This window comes from Crocodylus porosus, unplaced genomic scaffold, assembly GCF_001723895.1.
Source record: "Crocodylus porosus isolate Cpor-Errol unplaced genomic scaffold, CroPor_comp1, whole genome shotgun sequence".
NCBI classification, from domain to species: Eukaryota; Metazoa; Chordata; order Crocodylia; family Crocodylidae; genus Crocodylus; species Crocodylus porosus.
Window position 1 is genome coordinate 64,580,854 of NW_017728909.1, and position 23,703 is coordinate 64,604,556.

A 23,703-nucleotide genomic window follows, 5' to 3' on the forward strand; every position below is an offset into this window, starting at 1 on the left:
TTCTTCATACCTCAAGGTACCAGGCAGCTCGTGAACGCTGCGATATTGGGGCAGATGGAGCATCTCACAGGAGTGCAGGGCCCCCCCCCCCCAATGTGCTTGGCAGCAGACCTGGAAGCAGACCAGAAGCACTTCTGGGTCTGCCAGGGAGCATGCTGGGAGGCCCTCCCATGCCCCTCCTGGCTTGGCAACTGGTGCCTCCTGTGTCTGGGGGGAACCTGGGGTCACCCCATGGCTGATTGCCGAGTTGGGGAAGTGAGTGCAGGGGGGCCCCCCGCATCCTTGGCGGCAGACCCAGAAGTGGATCAGAAGTACTTCTACTTCACTTCTGGGTTCACCTCTGAGCACATGGGGGGCCCACCATGCTCCTGTGGCACACTCTATCCACCCCACCATTGCAACATTCATGAGCCACGCCAGGAACCTCGATGTATATAGAAAAAACATTTAAAGCTGTGTCTATGGCTGAATTGCTGATTCTCTAAATCAGCATTGGATCTTCAGATTTGGATTCAGCTGAATCAAATTGGGACAGCAATCCAAATCAACAAATCAAATCACTGTCCCTGATTTGGGCTGAATCTAAATCCAAATCGAATACTGTCTGTTTCACATACCCCTGTTAGATATAGATATGCACGCACACGCGCGCGCACACACACACACACACACACACACACACACACTATAAATATATTATATTATTTATTGTATATGTATATTCCTCAATCATCTTAGTTATTTGCTAAGTATTGTAAAAGCATGTATGCAAATATGTTAACATAATTACCCCTGCTGGAACTATATCAAGGAAATTTGCAGTTTATTAAAATCCTCTTACACTAGTTGTCATGCAGGAAATTACATTATTTATTTAATGCTCCAGGTGAAGGACTATCAAATCAACTGATATTTATCTCTGTTTCATACTTAACAAGTTTTGCATTCTTCATAGGAATGCAGTGCATCAATCATGAAAGTTTTAAGCACACAGTGTCACTATAAACAGGAAAAATCTGGCTATTATTTTTAGCTGGAAGTTGCAGTATACACTAGACAGCATTGCAATTTATATCTCATTTTGAATTAATTTCTCTTTCAATTGCCTTTTCTAGTTTGCAGAATAAAAGTAAATTGGCCAAGAATGTTTAAACAATTAGTACAGTATTTATGTACATTTGTGACTACTTCCACTAAGGATATAATTACTTATTCCTTAAGAGCTATTACGCTATACCCTGTGACATCACTAAATCAGTTAAACAAACATACAGTCTGAAATCCTGGCTCCATTGAAGTGAGTGCCAAAATTCCCATTAACTTGAACGGGAAGAGATTTCACCCATGTATATTATATATCCATTTCCCTCAGATCTTTTTAAGCTGTTACCAGCATGTAATACAAATATCTAATGTTGTGGGTGTGACAAGTTTACATATCCTTTATCCTTAATTTACCTAATTTACCACAGCCACAGGCCTAGCAGCCCACCATGAATTAGGGCAAAGTTTCTGGAGCTATCCTGCCTTTGAGGTGCCAAACCTGAAATAGCTCAGATTTAAGGAACTAACATTTTGTTCAGTTAAAATTTGTTGTGGTGAAAGGTTTCCAACAAGTCCTAGTAATGAGAAGTGCCATGTGAAAGCAGAGATGTTCACTTGAAGGGACTGCTTTGATTTACAGTTTGAAAGTTCTTTTCCCTATCGTAAGGTTGCATATAATAAATTGAGGGATGCTGAGACTGTCATATATAACTGTTATGCTTCTCTTCTTCCTCCATCGTAACTCCTTGCTCAGCACAGACCAGGGTTCTGTCTTTTCAGAAAGTTATACCTTAGCCCAATTGTATTTAAAAAATCTGACGAATAGGTAATAATACCGTATGTATCCTTGGTACTACTTTTAGTAAGTTTGTGTGTGTGTGTGTGTATGCGTGTGTGCACACTGATAACAATGGATGGTTAAGGGTTCAGAGGGCCAGGCTTCATGGAAGATGGCTGGTGTCCCCTCTGTTTGGTATAAATATGTAGATTCTTTTGTAACTGACCCAAAGAGTGTTTTTGTCAGGTGTTTGGAAAGGTTGCATTATATTCCCAGGTTCAGCTACTGCCATGAGGAATTATGAGGAACTGTACTACACACAAGAAGTCATCACCAACTCCATTACCTACCTTGTGAGCAGAGAGGCAATTAGCTCTGTTAGTCTGAAATACAAGGAGTGGTTGAGAGAATAAACATGTTCAGCTTGCAGCAAAGGTGAATAAGAGGGGGGGTCTTCAAATAGAAAAAATATCTGAAGGGCTGCCATAAAGAAGGGAAATAACACTTTTTCTCTCTTGCTGCAAAGATTAGGACACATAGTAATTGTCTGAAATTGCAGGAAAGCAGGTTTAGAGTGGCTATTAGGAAAAACTTCATTATTAGTACAGTGAAGTGGTGAAATAAACTGCCGAAGGAAGTTGTGGAATCTCATTCATTGGAGATTTTCAAGAAGAGGTTGGGTCAGCATTGGTCAGGGATGATCTAGGAATAACTGTGCCTGGAGTATGGTGGGAAGGGCAACAGTTGGAAGCCCAGGAGAACCCCCCTTCCCTCCACATGCACCACTTGGAGATCATGAAAAGAGCCTTGTAGTCCAGACATAGGTGGAGGGAGAAAAAATTTGTGGGGGCTGAGCACATGCATGCATGTGTGCCCATCCCAGCAGGTAAGTCTGTGGGGGAAGGGGCAAGGGCCATTGGGGGGCAGATCGAGGCCCAGTGGGGGGAGAAGGAGTAGGCCACAGGCAAGAGCAGGGGCTGGGGTGAATGGGGCCTTGGCCAGGCTGAGTGGTGGGACAAGCAGAGGCCTGGGGGCCATGTGCCCCCACCCTGGGCTGTATGTGGAGTGGAGGTGGCTGCCACTGCATGCTGTGCTTTGAGTCCTGCTGCCTTGGGAGCTGTGCAATGCCACATGCATCCCACCATGGGGCAGGCCGGGGGCATGGAGCAAAGGAGCAAAGTCCAGCGCACAGCGGCAGCCGCCTCCACCCCACACACAGATCGGGGGGACATGTGCCCCCCAGGCCTCCACTTGTCCCACCACCCAGCTCAGCTCGGGCCCCACTCACCCCAGTCCCTGCTCCTGCCTGTGCCCTGTTCCCTCCCTCACTGCTGGGGCCTCGATCTGCCCCCTGCCCCACAGTGGTGAGGGAGGAAGTGGCTGGGGCAGGAGCAGGTGCTGCACAGCCAGGGTGGGATGGGGTGGGGTGAGCAGCTCACCCAGGGGGCACCCAGTGGAGGGAGGGGATGGTGGCTTCTACCACTATGTGCACCCCGGGAGGGCATGGAGGATGTGTCCCCCAGATCTGTGCATGGGGCAGGGCAGGCTGCCACTGTGGGCTGGGGCCAGGAGCAGTTCCAGGCTCTTTCTGGTGCGGGGTGGCAGGACAGGCTGTGCTGCACTCAGGCAGGTGGCAGTGGCACTGGGGAGGGCAGGTTGGAGGAGGAGCTATGACAAATTTGGGGCTAGCTGCAACCCCCCCACCCCCAGCCCCACTCCCAATGCTGCCAGCACTTGCCCCAAGTGCAGCCCAGACCCGTCTCCTGCTGTGAAAAGCCCAGTGTTTCCCTGGCCCCAGCCTGCAGTGGCACCCTACCCTTGCCCTGTGCAGACCCAGGGCACACGCCTTGAGTGCCTCCCAGGGTATATGGAGCAGCAGGAGCCGTGTCCCCTGGTTGAGCTGCTCATGGCTCTGATCTGTGCCCTGCCCCGGCTGTGCAGCACATGCCCCAGCCCCAACCCCCTACCTCACCACTGTGTGTGTGCCCCTCCCCACCCCTGCTGCAGCCACTGGAAGTCTTGCCCATCTGCTGTCCCCTACTGGGGGGGGAGGGGGTGCTAAGCCCTGTTAGTGCCCCACCTTTCACTGCCTGTGAGTCCAGAGGAGGTAGAAATTGGAGAATGAAGCAGAGTGTCACAACAAGCATGGTTATAAAGGGAGCTGGGACAAGTTTGTGAAGGGGATAGGATGAAAGAAAGAGGAGTTCTGACTCTCCAGGTAGAAGTGATGTGTGGAGCTGTGTTTGTGATTCCTAGGTTGCAGTGCAAAAACCAAAGTGTTTGGTTTTCCCATGCTTCTGGGCTTTGCCTGTTGCTACATCAACTCAGGATAGAAAATTTTCCTTACTTGCTTCTCCAGGTGTAAGGGGTTTTGTTTTTACCTTCTTCAGAAAAGTTGGGTGTTGGCTAATTTTGACAGGGTGTGCTAATGTTCTTGTTGGGCTTTAAAACCAGAGGTTTTGGGATGGAGGGTCTTGCTCCTCTGCTCAGGGTCAGATAAATTACTATATTTAGGATCAAATAGTAATTTTAACCCACGGTCAGATTGTTATGGACTGTATGGTTTTTTGCCTTCCTTTGTAGCAGGGAGCATGGTCCTTTTCCCTACATTTTTCAAGTGTATTTTAACAAACTATTTCCTGTCCTTGCAGTGGCAGGATGTGGACAGTGCCCTTGTCCCCTTGCTTTCCCTGTAGGATGTTTCATAGTTTCATAGTTTGTAGGGTTGGAAGGGACCTGAGCAGATCATCTAGTCCGACCCCCTGCCATGCCAGGAAAGAATACTGGGGTCAAATGACCCCAGGAAGATGTTCATCTAACCTCCTCTTAAAGACCCCCAGGGTAGGAGCCAGCACAACTTCTCTTGGAAGCTGGTTCCAGACCCTAGCCCCCTGACCGTGAAGTAGCGCCTCCTGATATCTAAGGTGGTTAGGGTGCTTTTGATGTTTTGGGCATTGAGCTTGGTAATCATGTAAGAGGGCTGTTGGTGCAATTTTGTTTGGTATAGGCTAGCAAATGTATACAATGAGCTAAACAGAGATCATTATACTATGAGCAGGGGTTGGGCTAGATTACCTCTTGAGTTTCCTTTTAGTCTTACTTTTCTATGATTCTTGTCAGGGATTTGTGACCACAGTATTTAAATTTTGTTTCATATTTCTAGTAACAATGTTAAAGTACACTTATTTTTCAGAAATCCCATCCATTGAAATTTGAAATGATGGGCCATAAACAAGATAATAGTCAACAACCACACAAAGAAGTGGCTACTACTGGAAATGGGAAAACCTAAGGCTCATAGCATTGTTCAGAGAAGAGTCATGCAGTCTTGCCAGCAGAGTGGAAAGGAGTCGTAACCCTGACAACATTTCAATGTCAAGAAAGAACAGGATACAAAGAACACACACACGCAAGATAACAGCCTACTTTGTCATTCTTAAAACTTAAAAGGATTTCTAGAAAAAAGGTTGTTTTAACTAACCTTGACAGACAGAGTTAAATGAACACAGAGACAGAGAAAAAATAATAGGAGCTTTTTGAGTTAAAAATATCTAATATGAAATATATTAAAGAAGATTCTTTAGTGAAAGGCTACTAAAGTTGTCTTACATTTCTTAAATCAATCTGTAGCACATAATCAGTAAAACATATCATTTAAACAAAGATCATAAGTTATACGTGCGCCCTCATGCAGCTGTATCCCATTATGGACTGAAACCTAACACACCCATCTTGGAGAAGTTGTTAAAATTGGGTTCAGACTAACAAACTGATATTGTTTAAATCTGTGGAGAAAAGGAACAGCATTTTAGGTGGTAACCACCAGGTTTTGTTAGAAGCTTGGTATTTCAAGTTTTATATATTTTTTCTTCAGCCATTTCACGTATATTTTAAAAGAAAAAATGGTGATGTACAATTATACACAAAGAGCTTTCTGCAGACATTGATACAATTATTGCAAACCTGGATTTGCAGTAACTACACTATCCATTTTTAAATAGTTGTGAATGTGTACTAGTACATAAGAGTGATACCATAAATTTTTGCCTGATGCAAGGTGCTTCAAACAAAAGTGAAGACAAGATCCTCTCTAAAACCCAGCAAAAGAGGAGGAAGAGATAACAATTTCATTGTAATTACTAACTATCAGTTAGAGCTCAAACAATATATTGCAGACGTGTGTGAACAAAAAGGGCCATTTCCTATTTCAAGTATGGCTCTTTGTACTACTCACACAGATGAGGATCCCTTTGGTGAGGGTTTCCCCAGGTAGCTTAGAACCAGGACAATTTCTGGTGCAGATGGGCATGTGGGAATGTTGTAGTAAAATGAGCATTGTTGGAGTGCTGCTTCTCACTACTGATATACAGGACTATCTGATTTAAATTAGAACAGTTTTGAGGCTGCTGAAGAGTAGGTCCCCACCAGATTCTGGGGGCAGAAAGGTGGTGTAAAGTCATCTTTGCTTCTGCTTGTCTGCTGGTTTCTTTGCTGAGTACAACTCTGCCAGCCCCCATGCTTGGGCTAAAGTTTCCTTGAGGCTTTACTTAGGGCTATGTCACACATTACACTTTGGATGTGTTAACTGCACGTTCAAGCAGTAAAAACATGCTAAGTGCACTTGTATCATAGCATAGTTATGACTTTTTGCAGAAGGAGATTGCAATAACTAATGTGTATTTAGCTATCGTCGTTGGACTGCTCCACAGAAATAATACAAACAATTTATGGTCTTTGTGGCATCATCAAGATCCAGTGGCAGGAGTGGATCTCTTGTGCTGAGCTCCCTGTGCCTCCTCTGCCTGCCACCAGTGGCAGAGGCCCAGCATGCTCCAGCGTGCAAGGGGCTGGGCAGTGCTAGGCATGTCAAGGGGAAGGTGCGGGCTCCAGGCATGGGGTTGGTTGTATGTCCTCATGGGTGGATGTGCAAGCTATGGCACCCCATGCTGGGGTGAGTATAGGGGGGGCATGTGGGGAGGGGAACCAGGCACTAACCCTGTCCAGCCTGGGCTCAGATCACAGTGAGCAATATCTTGTGCCTGCTCGGAACATGTTCTGAATTTTAATACAGCATGGTAATGCTTTCTACACTCTCAAATAAAACACATGCTAAGTGTCCAGTGCAACAGGGTCCTCAGGCAGTGTGTTGCTTGCAACAGGGACTGTCTTTTCTGAATATCTGGAAAACACCTAACACAGAGGACTAGAATAAATTTTTAAAAAAATGTCCTGGAGGCTTCTAGTCTAAGTAATGTGCAACACAAAGCTTTTTATTGACATGAGGAATATCTGATTGAAATGAAAAGAGGAAACAAATAAGAAAACTGGAAGTCTGTCATCTCTAGGAGGAGCAGACCCTGAAGGGTATCTGCACAGCTGGAATCACTGAGAGTAAGAATCTAGTTAATTCATGATTCTGTAGATTTTATGGAAAATGTGCAATATGGGATTGTTCATGAAATGAACTTAAAGAAAAAAAAAACCTAATGAAAATAAAATGCTGGTTCCACAGTGGGAGCCAGTGGTCCTCATTGCCATTGTGGTCCAGCCTTGCAATCCATGCAGGGGGTGGGGGAAGATGCCAGCTTGAAGGTGGCAAGGCAGCATGAAGGGCAGCAGTTACCTCACCGAGGGCCACCCTGCCTAGCTCCAGCTACATACAAAAATGGTGGCTGCCCCCTCATCCCTCCTACCCCTGCTGGGGCACCTACCTTAATGGACTGTTTTTATTAAGGTAAGCAGAAATTAGCATTTTCTAACTTTTTTGTACAACTGAACATATAATTTACTTTGTTATATATCGTGAATAAGCACATCCAGGAAATATCTACAGAATTTGTTATTTATACTGCAACAACCTCTAAAAATTGTTTAGTTTCTCCATGATTTAAGTAGACCCCAAATTATAAGCTGTCAAGACAATTAGAAGACATTAACCCTTAAGAACAAGTGGGGGGAAAAGAACCTGCAGATAGCAGGAGAAGACACTCAGATCTGCTGCCCAGCTCAAAGCAGACAGACCTCAAGCAGGCATCGTCAATACTGCCGAAAGACAACAAGTGGTCCACAATGAGGGCACTATGCTAAGAAGAGTGAACAGGATGTTATGCAACGGACAAGTGGACAGCAGGACAGTTTGGTGTTTTGCAGAAGTGAAGTGAAAAGATATCAGTGCAAGACAAAACATTCCAAAGTAAGCAGAAGAGATTTTCTTACTAGACCTACACCGACATCTTGACACCTTATCAGACACCATTCAACAGATCCTGGAAGACTGAGGCTTCCTTCCAAGAGCAGGAGCAGTAGCTCCCCCAAAAGTGCCTTCCCTCACTGCTCCCACCTCCCAGCCACTCTTGGAAGCACAACTAGCACCCCCTCACCTAATCCCGAATCCCAATTTATTAAAACATGAAAACTTCTTTAATTTACTACCTCTTTCTTTCTTTTAATTTTTTCCCCAAATTTTATTTTATCCTTCAGTGGCTGGCTTCCTTCATTTCACTACCCTTCCCTAATCCCCATTTCCTTTCCACCTCCCATTTTATTACCCACCCCCATCCATCCCATTAACTCTCCCACCTCCTGGCTTCATGTTCTGCCCCCCTCCCAACCTCTCTCTCACACCCCACCTAGTGCAGGGATAGAAATCTGCCCTGGCTCACTAGTGCTCTATTGGCAACTCACAGCTATAGCTGGTCCAGCCCCTGCTTACCAGCCTTCTAGTAGCAGGTCACAGCTGTGCAGGTGGAGAACAGCCAGAGAAGGTTTTTAGTCTTAAGGTGTGACTGCTCCAAACTTGAGCTAGCACTAGCACTAGTGTTTAAGCAGTTCAAAGTGCAGTGTGTAGCAAGGCCCTTAGTATTACATGATATTTGTATTAAAAAGCCTGCTTTACATGGAACTCACAGTTCATAATAGATGATTTAAAAATGGGATTAGCGACAGATCTCAAATTATAGTCATAAATGGGAAGATATAAATGAGCGGGTCTGATTCTTGTGGGGCTCTTAGGAACCTACTCTGGGTCCAACACCAATATTGTGTCTATTGACAATCTGCAGGGTGATATAACATCATTGCTGGCAAAGTTTACAGATGACACACAGCTTTGCAGAGTAGTAAATAACGGAGATAGGTTACTGTCATAGCGATCTGAATTGTCTATTTAAATGGTCACAATCTAACCAAATGTATTTTAATAGTCAGATGCAATGTAGTGCATCTAAGAACCAAGAATGCACTCATACCTACAGGAGAAGAGATGCTATCTTGAAAGGCAGTGGCTCAGAAGTACTTCTGAATTATTATGCATGTGAGTTTGAACATGAATGAACTCTCAGTGCTATATTATGGCAAAAAATGTTAATATGATCTTTGGATCTCAAGTACAAGTAGGGAAATAATATCAGCTTTGTGCACAGGATTGATATACATAAAACAATACATCCACTCTTTAAGAACGGGCAGGGTAATAGCTTGAAGGAGAACCATAAAAGTGATCCTTGGCTGGAAACAAGCTGTACAATTCAAGGGATAAAAAAAATGTTATTCAGTGTATCAAAGAGAAGACAGATGAGTTGCTAACTACATACAGGTACTTGCATGTGGAAAAGTTATACAACAAAGGCATTGTTGGAAGATGAATCTGACAAATTAACTTTGAAAGAACACGTAATTTCCTAACTGTAAAGGTAATCAAACATTGGAATCGTTTACCTGGGATCTGGTTGACTCATCATTTGATGTTTTTAAGATGAAGATATATATCTTTTTAAAATATATTTTAATCCAGCTCTTTTCAGAACTGTTGGCATGTGTGTGCAGGAAGGAGTCAGGCTGGATAGTTGTCCCTTCTGGCCTTGGAATATGTTAGTCCCCTTATTCCTCCCCTTCCTTCAAGGGCTGTGGGAGAATTCAATGCCTGATTTGCTCTCAACATGTTCATACTAGTTAAAGCTCTGCAGTAAGAGAATGACTATAAATCAGATCTCATGCTCCTGGGGCTTCAGCTGCTTGCTTACAAGGGTCAGGAAGGAATTCTTTTCCTTAGTGCATAACTGGCTAGAATTTATTTTTCTTTCATTGAAACAGAAATTGGCCTCTGAAACAGCTGCATTCAGACCAGCACAGGGGATGGACTGCAGCTGACGCATGGTACAGAAAATCCATTTTTAGGCCCCCACAACACATTACATATATTACAGTTAACTGGTTAATTGTGCAATAAATTTATACCAGCCCCACATGCAAACTAATTATCATGCCATAAAAATATCTATGCAGCTATAAAAAGAGGCAACCGAGCTACAAAGTAAGTGCTTTAAAATGTGTAATGATTCTATAGCTGGTTTCTGTCCTGCTTTAATTTAAACTTGTGGCATCACCCTTAGATATATGGTGGTTCTTCTCACTCATATACTCAGCATCATGTGAACTGTTAGATTTGGGGTTGGAAAGGAAAATTTTCCCTTAAGTCAGAAGGACAGGGATCTTGGAATTTTTAGCTTTCCTTTGCAACATGGTTGTAAAAGGCCCTTAGGCACTGATGACACCCTTCTCTCCTGGCCTCTGCTAATGGCATGTATCTTAGCCTGGCCTGGGGTACACATGAGGTCAGAATAGATGTCTTGGTGGTAATTACTGGCCCTGGGTATGTGAAACTTCTTTGAAAACACCAGTACGTAGGAATTGGCTAATGGCTTCACACTCTCCATTAACCAATTTTGTAACCCAAAACTGCTGATAATAATATGAGACAATAGTATCAGTTTTATATGGAACTGTTGCACAAACTATGTGATGGTTTGTTGTTCAGCAACCATCTACAGACAAACGATGTGGTGGTTGTGCAATAACCTTCCAGGAGGAAGGGGTAGATGAGGCTTTCTTCAGACATCTAGTGGAAGCATCAGGTCCTGGTTCTCATGGGGGACTTCAATCACCCTGACATCTGCTGGGAGGGAAATACAGCAGTGTGCAGGAAATCAAGGAAGTTTTTGGAGAGTGTTGGGGACAATTTCCTAGTGCACAGGTGACTGGTAGGGGGAGCATGGGGGGGCATGTGCCCCACCCCCAGGTTTGCGCCGTCCTGAGCAACGCTGATTTGGGGGTCAGTTTTTTTGCCACATGGACTGGTGGGGTGTTGGGGGTGGGGAGGCACTAAACCGCAGCATTGAAGTATAGGAGTGGATTGGCCCACCCCTGGGTCTGCTCACAAATTATGCCCCCCCCCCCAGACTCAGGAGGCATCAGTCACTCCTGCCCTGGTGCAAGTGCTGGAGTGGGTAATTAGGGGCTATGCTCTTCTTGACCTGTTGCACACAAACAGGGAAGAATTGGTGGGGACGGTAGTAGTGGGTGGCAACTTGGCCAGTAGAGACCAAGAGATGATAGAGTTCAGGATCCTGAGGAAAGGAAGGATGGAGAGCAGTAGAGTAAGGACCCTGGACTTCAGAAAAGAAGACTTTGACTCACTCAGGGAACTCATGGCCAGGATCCCCTGGAAACCAGACTCAGGAGGAGAGACCAGGAGAGCTGGCTGTACTTTAGAGAAGCCATACTGAGACTGCAGGAACAAACCATCTCGATGTGCAGGAAGACTAGCAAGCATGGTAGAAGACCAGCTTATCTTATCAGGAAACTCTTCAGTAAACTAAAACACAAAAAGGAAGTTTATAAGATGTGGAAACTTGGACTAATACCTAGGGAAGAATATAAAAGCATTGCTCAGGCATGCAGGGATGAAGTCAGGATGGCCAAAGCACAATTGGTGTTGCAGCTTGCAAGGGATGTGAAAGGCAACAAGAAGGTTTTCGACAAGTATGTTGGTAGCAACAGGAGGATCAGGGAAAGTATTGGTCCCTTACTGAATGGGGAAGGCAACCTTGTGACAGAGGATGCAGAAAAGGCTGAAGTGCTCAATGCCTTTTTCACCTCAATCTTCACAGGCAAGGTCAGCTCCCAGAATACTGCAGTGGGCAGCACAGTTTGAGGAGGAGGTGAGCAGCTCTCTGTGGTGAAAGAACAGGTTAGTGACTACTTAGGAAATCTGGATATGTACAAATCCATGGGGCCAGATGGGATGTACCCAAGGGCACTAAGCGAGTTGGCTAATGTGATTGCAGAGCCATTGGCTATCATCTTTGAAAACTCATGGTGATCAGGAGAGGCCTGGATGATTGGAAAAGGGCAAACATAGTGCCCATATTTAAAAAATGGAAGAAGGAGTTTCCAGGGAACAACACACTAGTCAGCCTCACCTCAGTCCCTGGAAAAATCATGGAGCAGATGCTCAAGGAATCCATTTCTAAGCACTTGGAGGAGAAGAAGGTGATTAGGAACTGTCAGCATGGATTTACCAGGGGCAAGTCATGCCTGACCAACCTGATTGACTTCTGTGATGAGGTGACTGGCTCTGTGGATGCAGGGAGACTGGTGGATGTGGTGTATCTTGATTTTAGAAAGGCTTTTGATACATTCTCCCACAACATTCTCACAGGCAAGCTAAGGAAGTATGGGCTGGATGAATGGACTGTAAGGTCAACAGAAAATTGGCTGGAGCATCAGGCTCAGAGAGTAGTAATCAATGGCTTGATGTCTAGTTGGCAGCTGGTATCAAGTGGAGTGCCCCAGCGGTTGGCCCTGGGGCCAGTTTTGTTCAATGTCTTCATCAGTGACTTAGAAGATGGCATAGAGTACACCCTCAGCAAGTCTGCACATGACACCAAGCTGGGGGGGAATAGTAGATATGTTGGAGGGTAGGGCTAGGATTGAGTGTGACCTAGACAAATTGGAGGATTGGGCCAAAAGGAATCTCATGAGGTTCAACGAGGATAAGTGCAAAGTCCTGAACTTGGGACAGAAGAATCCCATGCACCAGTACAGGCTGGGGGCTGGCTGGCTGGGCAGCAGCTCTGCAGAAAAGGACCTGGTGGTTAGAGTGGATAATAAGCTGAATGTGAGGCAGCAGTGTGCCCTTGTTGCCAAGAAGGCTAACGGCATCCTGGGCTGTATTGGTAGGTCTGTTGCCAGTGGGTCAAGGGAAGTGGTTACTCCCCTCTATTCAGCAGTGATGAGGCCACATCTGGAGTACTGTGTTCAGTTTTGGGCCCCCCACTACAGAAAGGATATGAACAAATTGGAGAGAGTCCAGAGGAGGGCAACACAAATGGTGAGAGGGCTGGGGGAAACGACTTATGAGGAAAGACTGAGAGAATTGGGCTTATTTAGTCTAGAGAGGAGAAGATGGAGCAGGGATTTAATAGCAGCCTTCAACTACCTGAAGCACGGTTCCAAAAAGGATGGAGCTAGACTGTTCTCAGTGGTGGCAGATGACAGAACAAGAAGCAATGGTCTCAAGTTGCAGCAAGGGAAGTTTAGGTTAGGTATTAGGAAGAATTTTCTCACTAGGAGACTACTAAAATACCCAGAGAGGTAGTGAAACCTCCATCTTTGAAGGTTTTCAAAACCTGGCTACACAAAGCTTTTGCTGGGATGATTTAGTTGGGGATGGTCCTGCTTTGAGCAGGGGTTAGATTAAATGATCTCCTGAGGTCCCTTCCAACCTTAACTTTCTATGATTATATGATTCTATGGTGATTATTGATACTGTAAACTCAGAATTGTATTTATTGTGCACCTTTAATGGTCTCTCTTGCCTTGCTCTCTGCCCACTAGTCCATCTGGGCTAAAAATAATACTTAAATTTCAAATCTCCAAGAAGCCATCATTTTTACAAATGTGATATTAAACTGCCAGATAAATATTTCCTGGTTTCCATTGTGTTCAGAGACTCTGTATGAAGGTTATAGGACACTATAGGACATATCTGCTATTGCCAGAATTCTAGTTTGGAGAACTTGAGACAGTGTTCATATTGTCCTGCTGACCTGCTCCGTTGGGCTTTAGACTAAGCCCACTGAGGGATGGGGGGACTACCAACACTGCTGGCCCACTGAGCAACACTTGCAAAGCCAGCAGGCCAAGGCACTTAAGGGAGCCCACCCCTGCCCCAGCCCTGGGACGAACTGTAAGCAAGGCAAAGGCCCCCATGGGGACACTTGCGTGACTATACACAAATGCCAGGAGCCTGGGGAATAAACAGGAGGAACTTGCCCTTCTGCTAACTGCAAATAACTATGATGTCATAGGGATAATGAAAACCTGGTGGGACTCCACCTATGACTGGACGACAGGTATAAATGGCTATAGCCTGTACAGGAGGAATCAAGTGGACAAAAGGAGCGGGGGTGTAGCTCTCTATGTCAAGGAAAGCTACACATCCCTGCAAGCTGACATTGGCACCCACGGTGGATGACTGGAGACCCTCTGGGTTAAAATCCATGGGGAACATAGCACAGGGGATACTACGGTGGGAGTCTACTACAGACCCCCTACCCAGGATCAAGACCTTGACCGGGAGTTTGCCAGGGAATTGGCTCAGGTTGCGTACTTCCAGTGTGTGGTTGTCATGGGAGACTTTAACTACCCAGACATCTCATGGGAGGAGTGCTAGGCCAAATCCAAGCAGTTGCAAAGCTTTCTCTCATGCATGGATGACCTCTGAGTCAGGAGGTATACGGGCCGATGAGAGGTAAAGCGCTGCTCAACCTGGTACTGGCAATCAGCTACCTAATGATCGAAGGGAAGCTGGGTGACAGTGACCACGAGGTGATCACCTTCACCATCTGCCATAAAGCTGGCAAGTCAGTTAGCAATACAGAAGTCTTCATCTTCAGGAAAGATGACTTTGACAAGCTAAGGAGGCTGGTCAGTGAGGCCCTAAAGAGCCACAACCTAAAGACAGGGGAGTTCAGGATGAGTGGTTGCTCCTCAAGGGAGTGATCCTGCATGCGCAAGCGAAGTCCGTCCCATCTTGGAGGAAAGGCAGCAAAAGGGCACAGCAGTTCCCTTGGCTCTCCGGGGAACTGGCAGACCTCCTGTGTCTTAAAAGGAAGACCTACAAAGGAAGTAGGATAGGATCCACCACCAAGCAGGAATACTCTATGCTGGTCCGGATCTGCAGAGAGCAAACCAGGAAAGCCAAGGCTGTGATGGAACTCCAGCTAGCTACAAATATCAAGGACAATAAAAAGTCCTTTTTTAGGTATGTGGGGAGCCAGAGGAAAAGCAAGGGCAATATTGGACCCCTGCTAAACCAGGTGGGACACCTGACAACTGATGCCCAGGAAAAAGCAAACTTTTTAATGGGTACTTTGCATCAGTTTTTCACCAGTCCTGTGGGACCCCCCCCGCCCACTGTGGGACAGGGAGGCCCAGGCAAGGGAGATTCCTTACCCTCCATCAAAGCTGACCTCAAGAAGGAACACCTTGACGGGCTGGATACCTTCAAGTCAGCCGGCCCTGACAGTTTACACCCAAGGGTACACAGGGAGCTGGCTAGCATCATAGCTCAGCCCCTGGCACGGATCTTTGAGAGCTCCTGGCACTCTGGTGAAGTGCCAAAAGATTGGAAGAAGGCCAATGTGGTGCCTATCTTCAAGAAGGGGAGGAAAGTGGATCCAGCAAACTACAAGCCCACCAGCCTGACCTCTATCCTGGGGAAGGTCTTGGAAAAGATTATGAAAGAGCCCATCCTTAATAGACTACCTGATGGCAATATCCTGAGAAATACCCAGCATGGGTTTGTTGTGGGTAGGTCTTGCTTGACCAATCTCATTTCCTTTTATGACTAGGTGACCTATCACCTGGACAGGGGGGAAGAGATTGATGTCATATATCTTGACTTCAAAAAAGCCTTCAATCGGGTATCCCATGATCACCTCTTGGCAAAACTGGCTAACTGTAGCCTTGACCCCATCATGGTCCGCTGGCTGGGGAATTGGCTCTGTGATTGGATTCAGTGGGTGGTGGTTGATGGAAGTCAATCGTTGTGGTGCTCTGTGACCAGTGGGGTCCCTCAAGGCCCTGTCCTAGGGCCTATACTTTTTAACATCTTCATCAGTGATGTAGATATTGGTATCAGAAGTGAACTGGCTAAGCTTGCCAATGACACCAAACTCTGGGGTAAAGCATCCACACCTGAGGACAGGAGGGAGATCCGGGCAGATCTTGACAGGCTCATGAAATGGGCGGATGAGAACCTGATGGTGTTTAACACCAAAAAATGCAAGGTTCTCCACCTTGGGAAGAAAAACTCACAGCATGCTTATAGGCCTGGCAATGCTACGCTGGTTAGCACTACAGATGAGAGGGACTTGGGGGTCAAAGTTTCTAGGGTCAGAAGGGACATGAGTAGATCATCTAGTCCGACCCCCTGCCATGGCAGGAAAGAATACTGGGGTCAAACGACCCCAGCAAGGTGTTCATCTAACCTCCTCTTAAAGACCCCAGGGTAGGAGCCAGCACCACTTCTCAATCTCATGATTGACCACAAGATGAACATGAGCCTTCAATGTCATGCTGCAGCTAGTAAAGTGAGGAAAATGCTGGCTTGCATTCATAGATGCTTCTCAAGCAAATCGCAGGACGTCATTCTCACCTTGTACTCGGCCTTGGTGAGGCCGCAGCTGGAGTACTGCATCCAGTTCTGGGCCCCACAATTCAAAAAGGATATGGAGAAACTTGAGAGGGTGCAGAGGAGAGCCATGTACATGATCTAGGTCAGGAAAGCAGACCTTATGATGAGAGGCTGAGAGCCATGGGACTCTTCAGCCTGGAAAAGTGCAGGTTCAGGGGTGATCTGGTGGCCACCTATAAGTTCATCAGGGGTGCTCACCAGGATCTGGGGGAATGACTGTTCACCACAGTGCCCCAAGGGATGACAAGATCGAATGGTCATAAACTGTTCTGCAACTGATTCAGACTGGATACAAGGAAGAACTTTACTGTTCAAGCCCCCAAGGTTTGGAATAGACTGTTGCCAGAGGTGGTTCAAGTGCCTACTTTGAACGCCTTCAAGACATGCTTGAATGTTTATCTTGCTGGGATCCTATGATCCCTGCCGACTTCCTGTCTCTGGGGCAGGGAGCTGGACTTGATGATACTCCGGGGTCCCTTCCAGCCCATATATCTATGAAATCTATGAAATATTAGGTGTTTCTGAAACAGAGCTATTTTGCCATGTATAATGCTTTCTAGTCTGTCTACTTGGGGACATTTTGCACTGCTATTTATCAAAGTTTAGGGATAGTGGGGTCCACAACTTTGTAAGCTATGGCACAAAGATGGTATTTTAGTTCTGTGTTGGAACCCAGCATAAGGGGGCCCTGATCCACTTCTGGGGCTCCTAGGAACTAATGCAGTACAAATTAAATAATAATAATAATGAGAATTATTCCAGGGCACAATTACTTATTTTTACATAGTTTGTCAAACAGTAAGAGGCTTCCTTATGTCCCAAAATGAACTGAGATCCAGTGAGAGAAATCCCTCCTTACTTTTTATCAGAAAAAAATGTTGAGCATGGAAGCATGTTTGACTGTCAAATGACATTCCCTGACATCTGCCAGAAATATGTATATATGGCTGTTTTGTCATTTAAGTTTGCTATTACTAGTGAAAAGAGTGTTGGGAATATCTCAGTGAAGGGCAAAGAATGGGAAAAGGTCGCACCACTTATTTGCCTTACAGCAGCGATGTTAAACTCCCAGCTTCTTGGTCAGATTCAGACTGCAGGGCTCCTTTTAAGTTGGATCAGGACCTATTTCCAGTGGCGGAGAGAACAGTAATAATGATGGGACTAGCAGAGGCAGGGAGCCATAGGGGTTAATGCTTTCCCCTCCACTGCCAGCATGCATCACCAGCAGATCTCTGTACACTGGGATTTGTTGGTAGTCTCCATCCCTGCTTGTTCTGCCCCCAAATTCCCAGCTTCTTCAGGAAACCTATAAGCTGTACCTTTGACGCCTCTGCCAGTGATTCCAGATAGCCCAAATTATACTGGGTATTTTATAAAATACTCTCATTCCTCATCTGTCTCATATGCCTGTTATGATCATGTTTGCATGATATAATCATAGAAAATTAGGGTTGGAAGGGCCCTCAGGAGGTCATTTAGTCCAACCTTTTGCAATATCCCCAACTAGATCATCCCAGCTAAGGCTTTGTCTAGCCTGGTCTTAAAAACCTTCAAGGATGGAGAGTCCACAACCTTTCTGGGTAACCTGCTCCTGTGCTTTACTACCCTCTTTGTGAGAGTTTTTCCCATATGTCTAACCTAAACTTTCCTTGCAGTCTTCTCTTTTCCACACTAAATAATTTCCCTCAACCTCTCCTCACAAGTCACTTGCCTCAGCCCCCTAACCACTTTTGTTGCCATACATAAAACTATATTAACCCCCACCCCCAAATCTTTAGTGAAGATGGAAAGTCAAGTACCAAGAAAGTTAATAGATTAAGAAAGTTAATAAATACCAGAAAATTCTGTGCAACCTTAATTCAACTCCCATCCATATGGTAGTCTAATTACATGGTTTCCACCCCCAGGACTCCTGCCTCATTCAGTGCACAGGGTAGACCTGTGCTGGGGTTGAATTAGGCTTGTATAATTATTTAGATTTGTTTATAGATTTTTCTGCCTCATTTGTAGCAGACACTGAAAATGTACAATAAAGGAGGCAAGAGATTGCAAGAAGAGATGAGGGCCTTGTAGTTACGTTAGTTCAGTGCTTGCTTTCCATCCTGTCTTAGTGTCCCTTCTGTTTGGATTCCTTGCTGCCATTTCTTTGCCCAGCTAGTTCCAGTTATGCATTTGATCCCAACTCTTCTGCTTTCAGCTCCTTCCCTTCATCCCATCACTTCTAAGATCCTATGTTCTCTCCCATCTTTTGTTTCTGAGACCCAGCCCCCATTTCCCTCCTTGTCTTCCATCTGTCTCCTTGCCCAACCTATCCCATTGGCTCCCAAAAGGCTACTGCCTTTTTCTATAGACAAAATCATAACACAGGGCTAGTTTGACAAGGCTGTAACTAAAAAGCGCATCTTCTAAGAGGAAGTGTCAGTCAATCTTACTACTAGGTAGTGCTACTTGCCTCAAGTATAATATTCTGGTTACATTCAGCAGTGTTTTTATTTTTTTTAAAAAGCAAGCCTGATGAATTCAAACCATCTTTTGCAGCTGATATTAAAGTATCGCAGCATTAAGGAATTAAATTAAGAGATGTTTTCACTCGCATCAAATTTAAATCTTAAAGACTGCCTGCTGTTCCCAGTTTAAGAGTTGGTAACCTGTCAGGAGAAGTTATTTCGGTCGTAATTTCCCACTGGCTTCATTGGAGGCAGGCTTAAGCAGTCATCCAGACCTAGAATAAGGATCTGCATTACCTTCTGGTTTTAGTGGGGGTTGGTAGTACTTGGTTTACAGCAGAAGTGTGTTCAAGATGGACAACTTCTGCATAAAGAGTTCTTTAGGATAGTTTTTTCTTTTCTGCTGGTCTCAATGAAAATGACATTCTAAACCCTCTTTAATTTGGGCATCTGCTTTTGCTGTTTTATTTAACCATCTCTCCTACTCCCTAGGTCTGTGGGTGGTCACTGTATTGTTGCCTGGGCTGCTGGGACATGCACTTGCAATCAAAACCATGTCAGTTGATCTGCAGGAACTGGTTACCAATGGATACTCAGAAAGAAGTATGCTTTTCCCCTCACTTAAATCAGATTCTTTGGTGCTGTAATGTGTCTACTCTTGCAAGCTTTTAGGGCATGGTCCCTGGACAGCAGCACTACACATTTGTATCACAGCAGCACAAAGTTGTCCTGCTGGGTGGCCTGAGAAACAGATGTCTAACTCTTATTTTAAGGCCAGATTCCAATACCTTCATTATTTTGCATAGCAGCTTACTACATTAGTGCTCCTATTGATATCATTGGGAATATTTATGCAGTCAGGTATTTTTCAGTGAGTGTCAGAGTATTGGAATCTGGCCATTAGGAGGGTTTAAGATAATGAATACATGCATTTCCTTCAATTCCTATAACAGCAGTGTACTTAAAGTAATTTCTCCCATACCAGGTTTGAAAGAAACAGTTGATAGCCTAAGATTGATTTTATTAACTCTAATGTAGCTGTTGACAAATGAATGAAGCAGGGATTAAATAAATGCCTTCCACACTGCGCCTGAGGGTGCAAAGTAGGCTACAATTAGATTTATATGTGAAGAAAAATGTTCCCAGAGCCCAAAGCTATGTCTGCCCTATCTTTGAACATCACAGAACTGAGCAATTTAGTCTAAAATTACACCTGGCAAGCACCATAATTTAACAATCAGAAAGTAAAAAGTATAAACTGAAAACTGTCTTTAGGGACACAGAAACTAATTGATCCCATTTACAAGGGCAGAAGCTGAAAAATAAAAGTATTTAAGTATGGTTTCACTGATTTTGCCAATTGATATGTTGCTTCTCAACTCTTTTTTTTCTTCAGGCACTGGCACATGAAACCTCAATAAGAAACTGTATGTGAAAAATTTGGATACCCTTATTCACTCCAAGACCCTGTGATGGTCACTCCCTAATGAAGGAAGAAGCCTTTTCACTGTTTCAGAAACAAATTCAACTCCAGCTTTTAAAAAGGTGAATAGGGCCTGTTAATTATGCAGCAGTTAATCATATCAGTTTAAGAAACAAAGTTACAGAAGCAGTTTAATATCATTTCTAAAATTACAGAGCTCTTATATGACAGTTACGTACCATGTTTCAAAAGAAAACTAGTAAGGCTGTCAAAAATGATTTAGCTATCGGATAAAAGGGGAGTTTATTTTGTTCAAAAGTCTTAGGGAGGAAAGTTACATCCTGTTTATATGTAGATCAAGTTATGTTTAAATAGCTGCTGTGCTGCTTTTGCCTCTATCTAAACAGAAGTGCTCAGGTTTTAATATTCAGCATTTGGAAAGTTTCACAGGAAACATTAACCGTATAGAATAAATACCTGATTGAACATGCCAAACTAATTAGCTGAGGAAGAACATTTCTGGTGTAGAAGTACATTTTCTGTTATTGCCAAAAAATAAAGATCCCAAAACAGTTTGGTCCTAAGACTTCGCTCTCATTTAATCAAATTATCAGTTAAAAAAAAACCTTGAAAACTCCATTAGCTCTTTAGCATATAAACTTAAGTCAAACAGGAAAAAAAAATGCAGAAAATAGAAGAGGCAGAGTTAAGCTAAAGATGTGCCACGGTACTACTCCTCGGTGTCTTACCTGTAACAAACTTAGCAACTTGTGCAGTGCTGTAGTTTGAGAAGTCAAGAAATTCTCTTTGATACTTACAGTCTTTAAATACGAGGGCAGGGTCTCTATGAGGCAGTACTTGGGCAATTATATGTTGCAGAGATTCCAAGGTTCTGTCCATCTTGGGTCTGCTTTTCCAGAGTGCACCCAAAAAGTGTCCTCATGCCTGAATTATTCCAGTCCTGTGCTGAATGTGTGCAGTACATTGATGCACTGGACTTCTAAAGGATCTCTTAACATCTGCCACTCAGACATTTCCCAGAATCGAAAGAACCTTCAGGGGGTCCTCCTCCCCGGATCGCTTATCTTTGTTGTATGCTGAGCTAATTAGTTGTAAAGGCAGGCTGACAGGCTCATTCCTACTGCTTCCTTCTGTTAAACACACCCACCTACAGGCTAGCTAGAGAAGCTAATCATGTGAAAGACATTCCTCTTTTCATCTAGATATTGACTGAATGTGTTGGAGCAGACAGCTTTGATGTCCACCAGATTAATAATAAAAAAAAGTCCTCCCTCTTGTCAATTATAGGGCGAGATTGAGGATTTAAGAAACCCCTTAGCTAACCTTCAGAGTTGTGCAGAACACTCCCGATTCCTTTAGCAATGAAATAACCCAAAGACCTTTATTTAAAAAATAAAAATGATGGGTATAAATTGAACAAATTACTTACTTTTCCTTCCTATTTTAATTCAGTAAGCATTAATGCTTCTGTAAGCAATAATGCTTCTATATTTCCAGGTCAAATTGGATAGAGAAAAAAATTGCTGCTTTAAAAAATGTCTTTTGTTAGAATCATTTTATCTTGGTTTGTGTTTTGTTGGAATGTTTCTTAATTAGTCCACTTACATTTAGACGCCAAAAAACTGCAATTTACCTCACAGGATAATGATGAACTGCTACTCTACTTCAATTTTTTTGGAAACAGAGTGAAACAAATCTTTGAAGTCTGATGTATACATGGGAAGAGTCTGATGTATAGATGGGAATCCAAGATCTCTCTCAAAACTAGGGAAAAAAAAGCATATTTTGATGCCAAGTCCTAGGTTTGGTAGATTAAAATGCAAGAAAAAAAAGAAAAACCAAAACCAAATAATGTTTATACAGATGTCTACGAGTGGCTATAACTATGCTAGTGACTTAACACTGTATTGTCTACTAAGGCCGTGCGAAGCTTTGGTCTTCGATTCAGTGGAGATTTGGCCCGATTCGGCAGCTGAATCTCTGAATCCAAATCGAATCAGAAGACCCTTCGATCTCTCTAAATAGAATTGGATCGCTCTGAATCGATGCAGAGAGATTCGATGATTCAGACATAGACACGGCTTTAAATATTTTTTTACATACTGCAAGGTACCAGGTGGCTCGTGAATGCTGAGATGCTGGGCTGGATGGAGCATCCCATGGGAAAGTGGGCGGGTCCCCACTTCCGGCTCCGCCGCAGAGTGCACAGGGGACCCTCCCTGCCCCCCAACTCAATGACTGGTGCCTCCTGGGTCTGGCGGGGCACTCAGGGTCCTCTCCGTGGCCGATTGCTGAGCTGGAGGGGACATGGGGGGGAACCCCCCCGTTCTCCTGTGGGATGCTTCGTTTGCCCTACCATCTCAGGGTTCATGAGCCATGCCTGGTACCTTGGGGTAAGTAGCTTAAAAACATTTAAAGCTATGTCTATGGCTGAATCACTGATTCTTTGAGTCAGCATCGAATCTTCAGATTCAGCTGAATCAAATTGGGACAGTGATCTGAATCAACAAATCGAATCACTGTCTCCCAATTCGGTCCGACTCCAAATTGAATACAGCCCATTTCGTGCACCCATATTGTCTACTTGCATTGGGCAGGAATACTAAAGGTGTTAACTTTGACAGATGTAGCTGAACTAATAAAAAGCCCCTACTCTAGATGCAATTATTCCCCAAACAGAGCTTCTATTGGTATCGCTGATTTCGCTTGCTTTTATTATGCTGATATAACCATGTCCACACTAAGAACACTTTGGTGATAGTCTGCAGTTATTTCTAAACTGGTAAAGCCTGCCCAGTACAGGCATAAGAGTAAGACTAGGAATGGCCCATATAAAACCAATCTTTAGAATACAGAGACTATAACTACCTTTGTAATGTTTGACCCCCTGTGCATATTTCCTGATTTCCCAATGCAAATTAATTTTGGTGGTAAGTCAAACTTATTGGCAACTGTTATAAAACATCTCTATTTGGTATAATTCAGAGGTCTTGGACATATGCTGTGCCTGAAAGATGGGTATTTATTTACAAGAGATGCCTTTTTGTTTGCTCTGAATTGATTTTAGCATCCCTGACTGCCTACAAAAGCTGTAAAACTGCTACGGTTACTTTAAGTGGGGCTCTTAAAATGATGCATTTAAACCATTATGATAAAATCAAGGGACGCCCGCTAAATGGTAAATACATGAATTTGTTAAGACTATCAAGAACAATATTAACTTAACCTCCATGTTTCCCAAAGTTTACCCTAAATAAAGTAAACTTTGTTTGAATGTCCACATATGAAATATAAACTGGGCACTGCAAAGTTCAGTCCTTGTGTAAACTTCATCATGACCTTGATGACTTCAGATATTTCAGGAATTTTGCTAATGAAAAAAAGGTTTAATAAAGATATATTAAGCTATAACTTTGAGGTTCAGTTCCTCCCTGGCTAACTACAGTCTCAG

The 23,703-nt window shown here is 44.1% G+C and overlaps 1 protein-coding gene across 3 annotated transcripts in view; it reads right to left on the minus strand.

Annotated features, from left to right (window-relative positions):
- The window catches only part of LIX1 (limb and CNS expressed 1), a 58,147-nt gene extending 36,057 nt beyond the window's left edge, over positions 1-22,090 (minus strand). For all 3 annotated transcript variants that reach the window (XM_019532415.1, XM_019532414.1, XM_019532413.1), the window contains exon 1: positions 21,050-22,090. In XM_019532415.1, the coding sequence (XP_019387960.1) occupies positions 21,050-21,131 (82 nt within the window). In that variant the 5' untranslated portion in view covers positions 21,132-22,090. The remainder of the gene's footprint in view (positions 1-21,049) is intronic.
- Between the last annotated feature and the right edge of the window lie 1,613 nt (positions 22,091-23,703).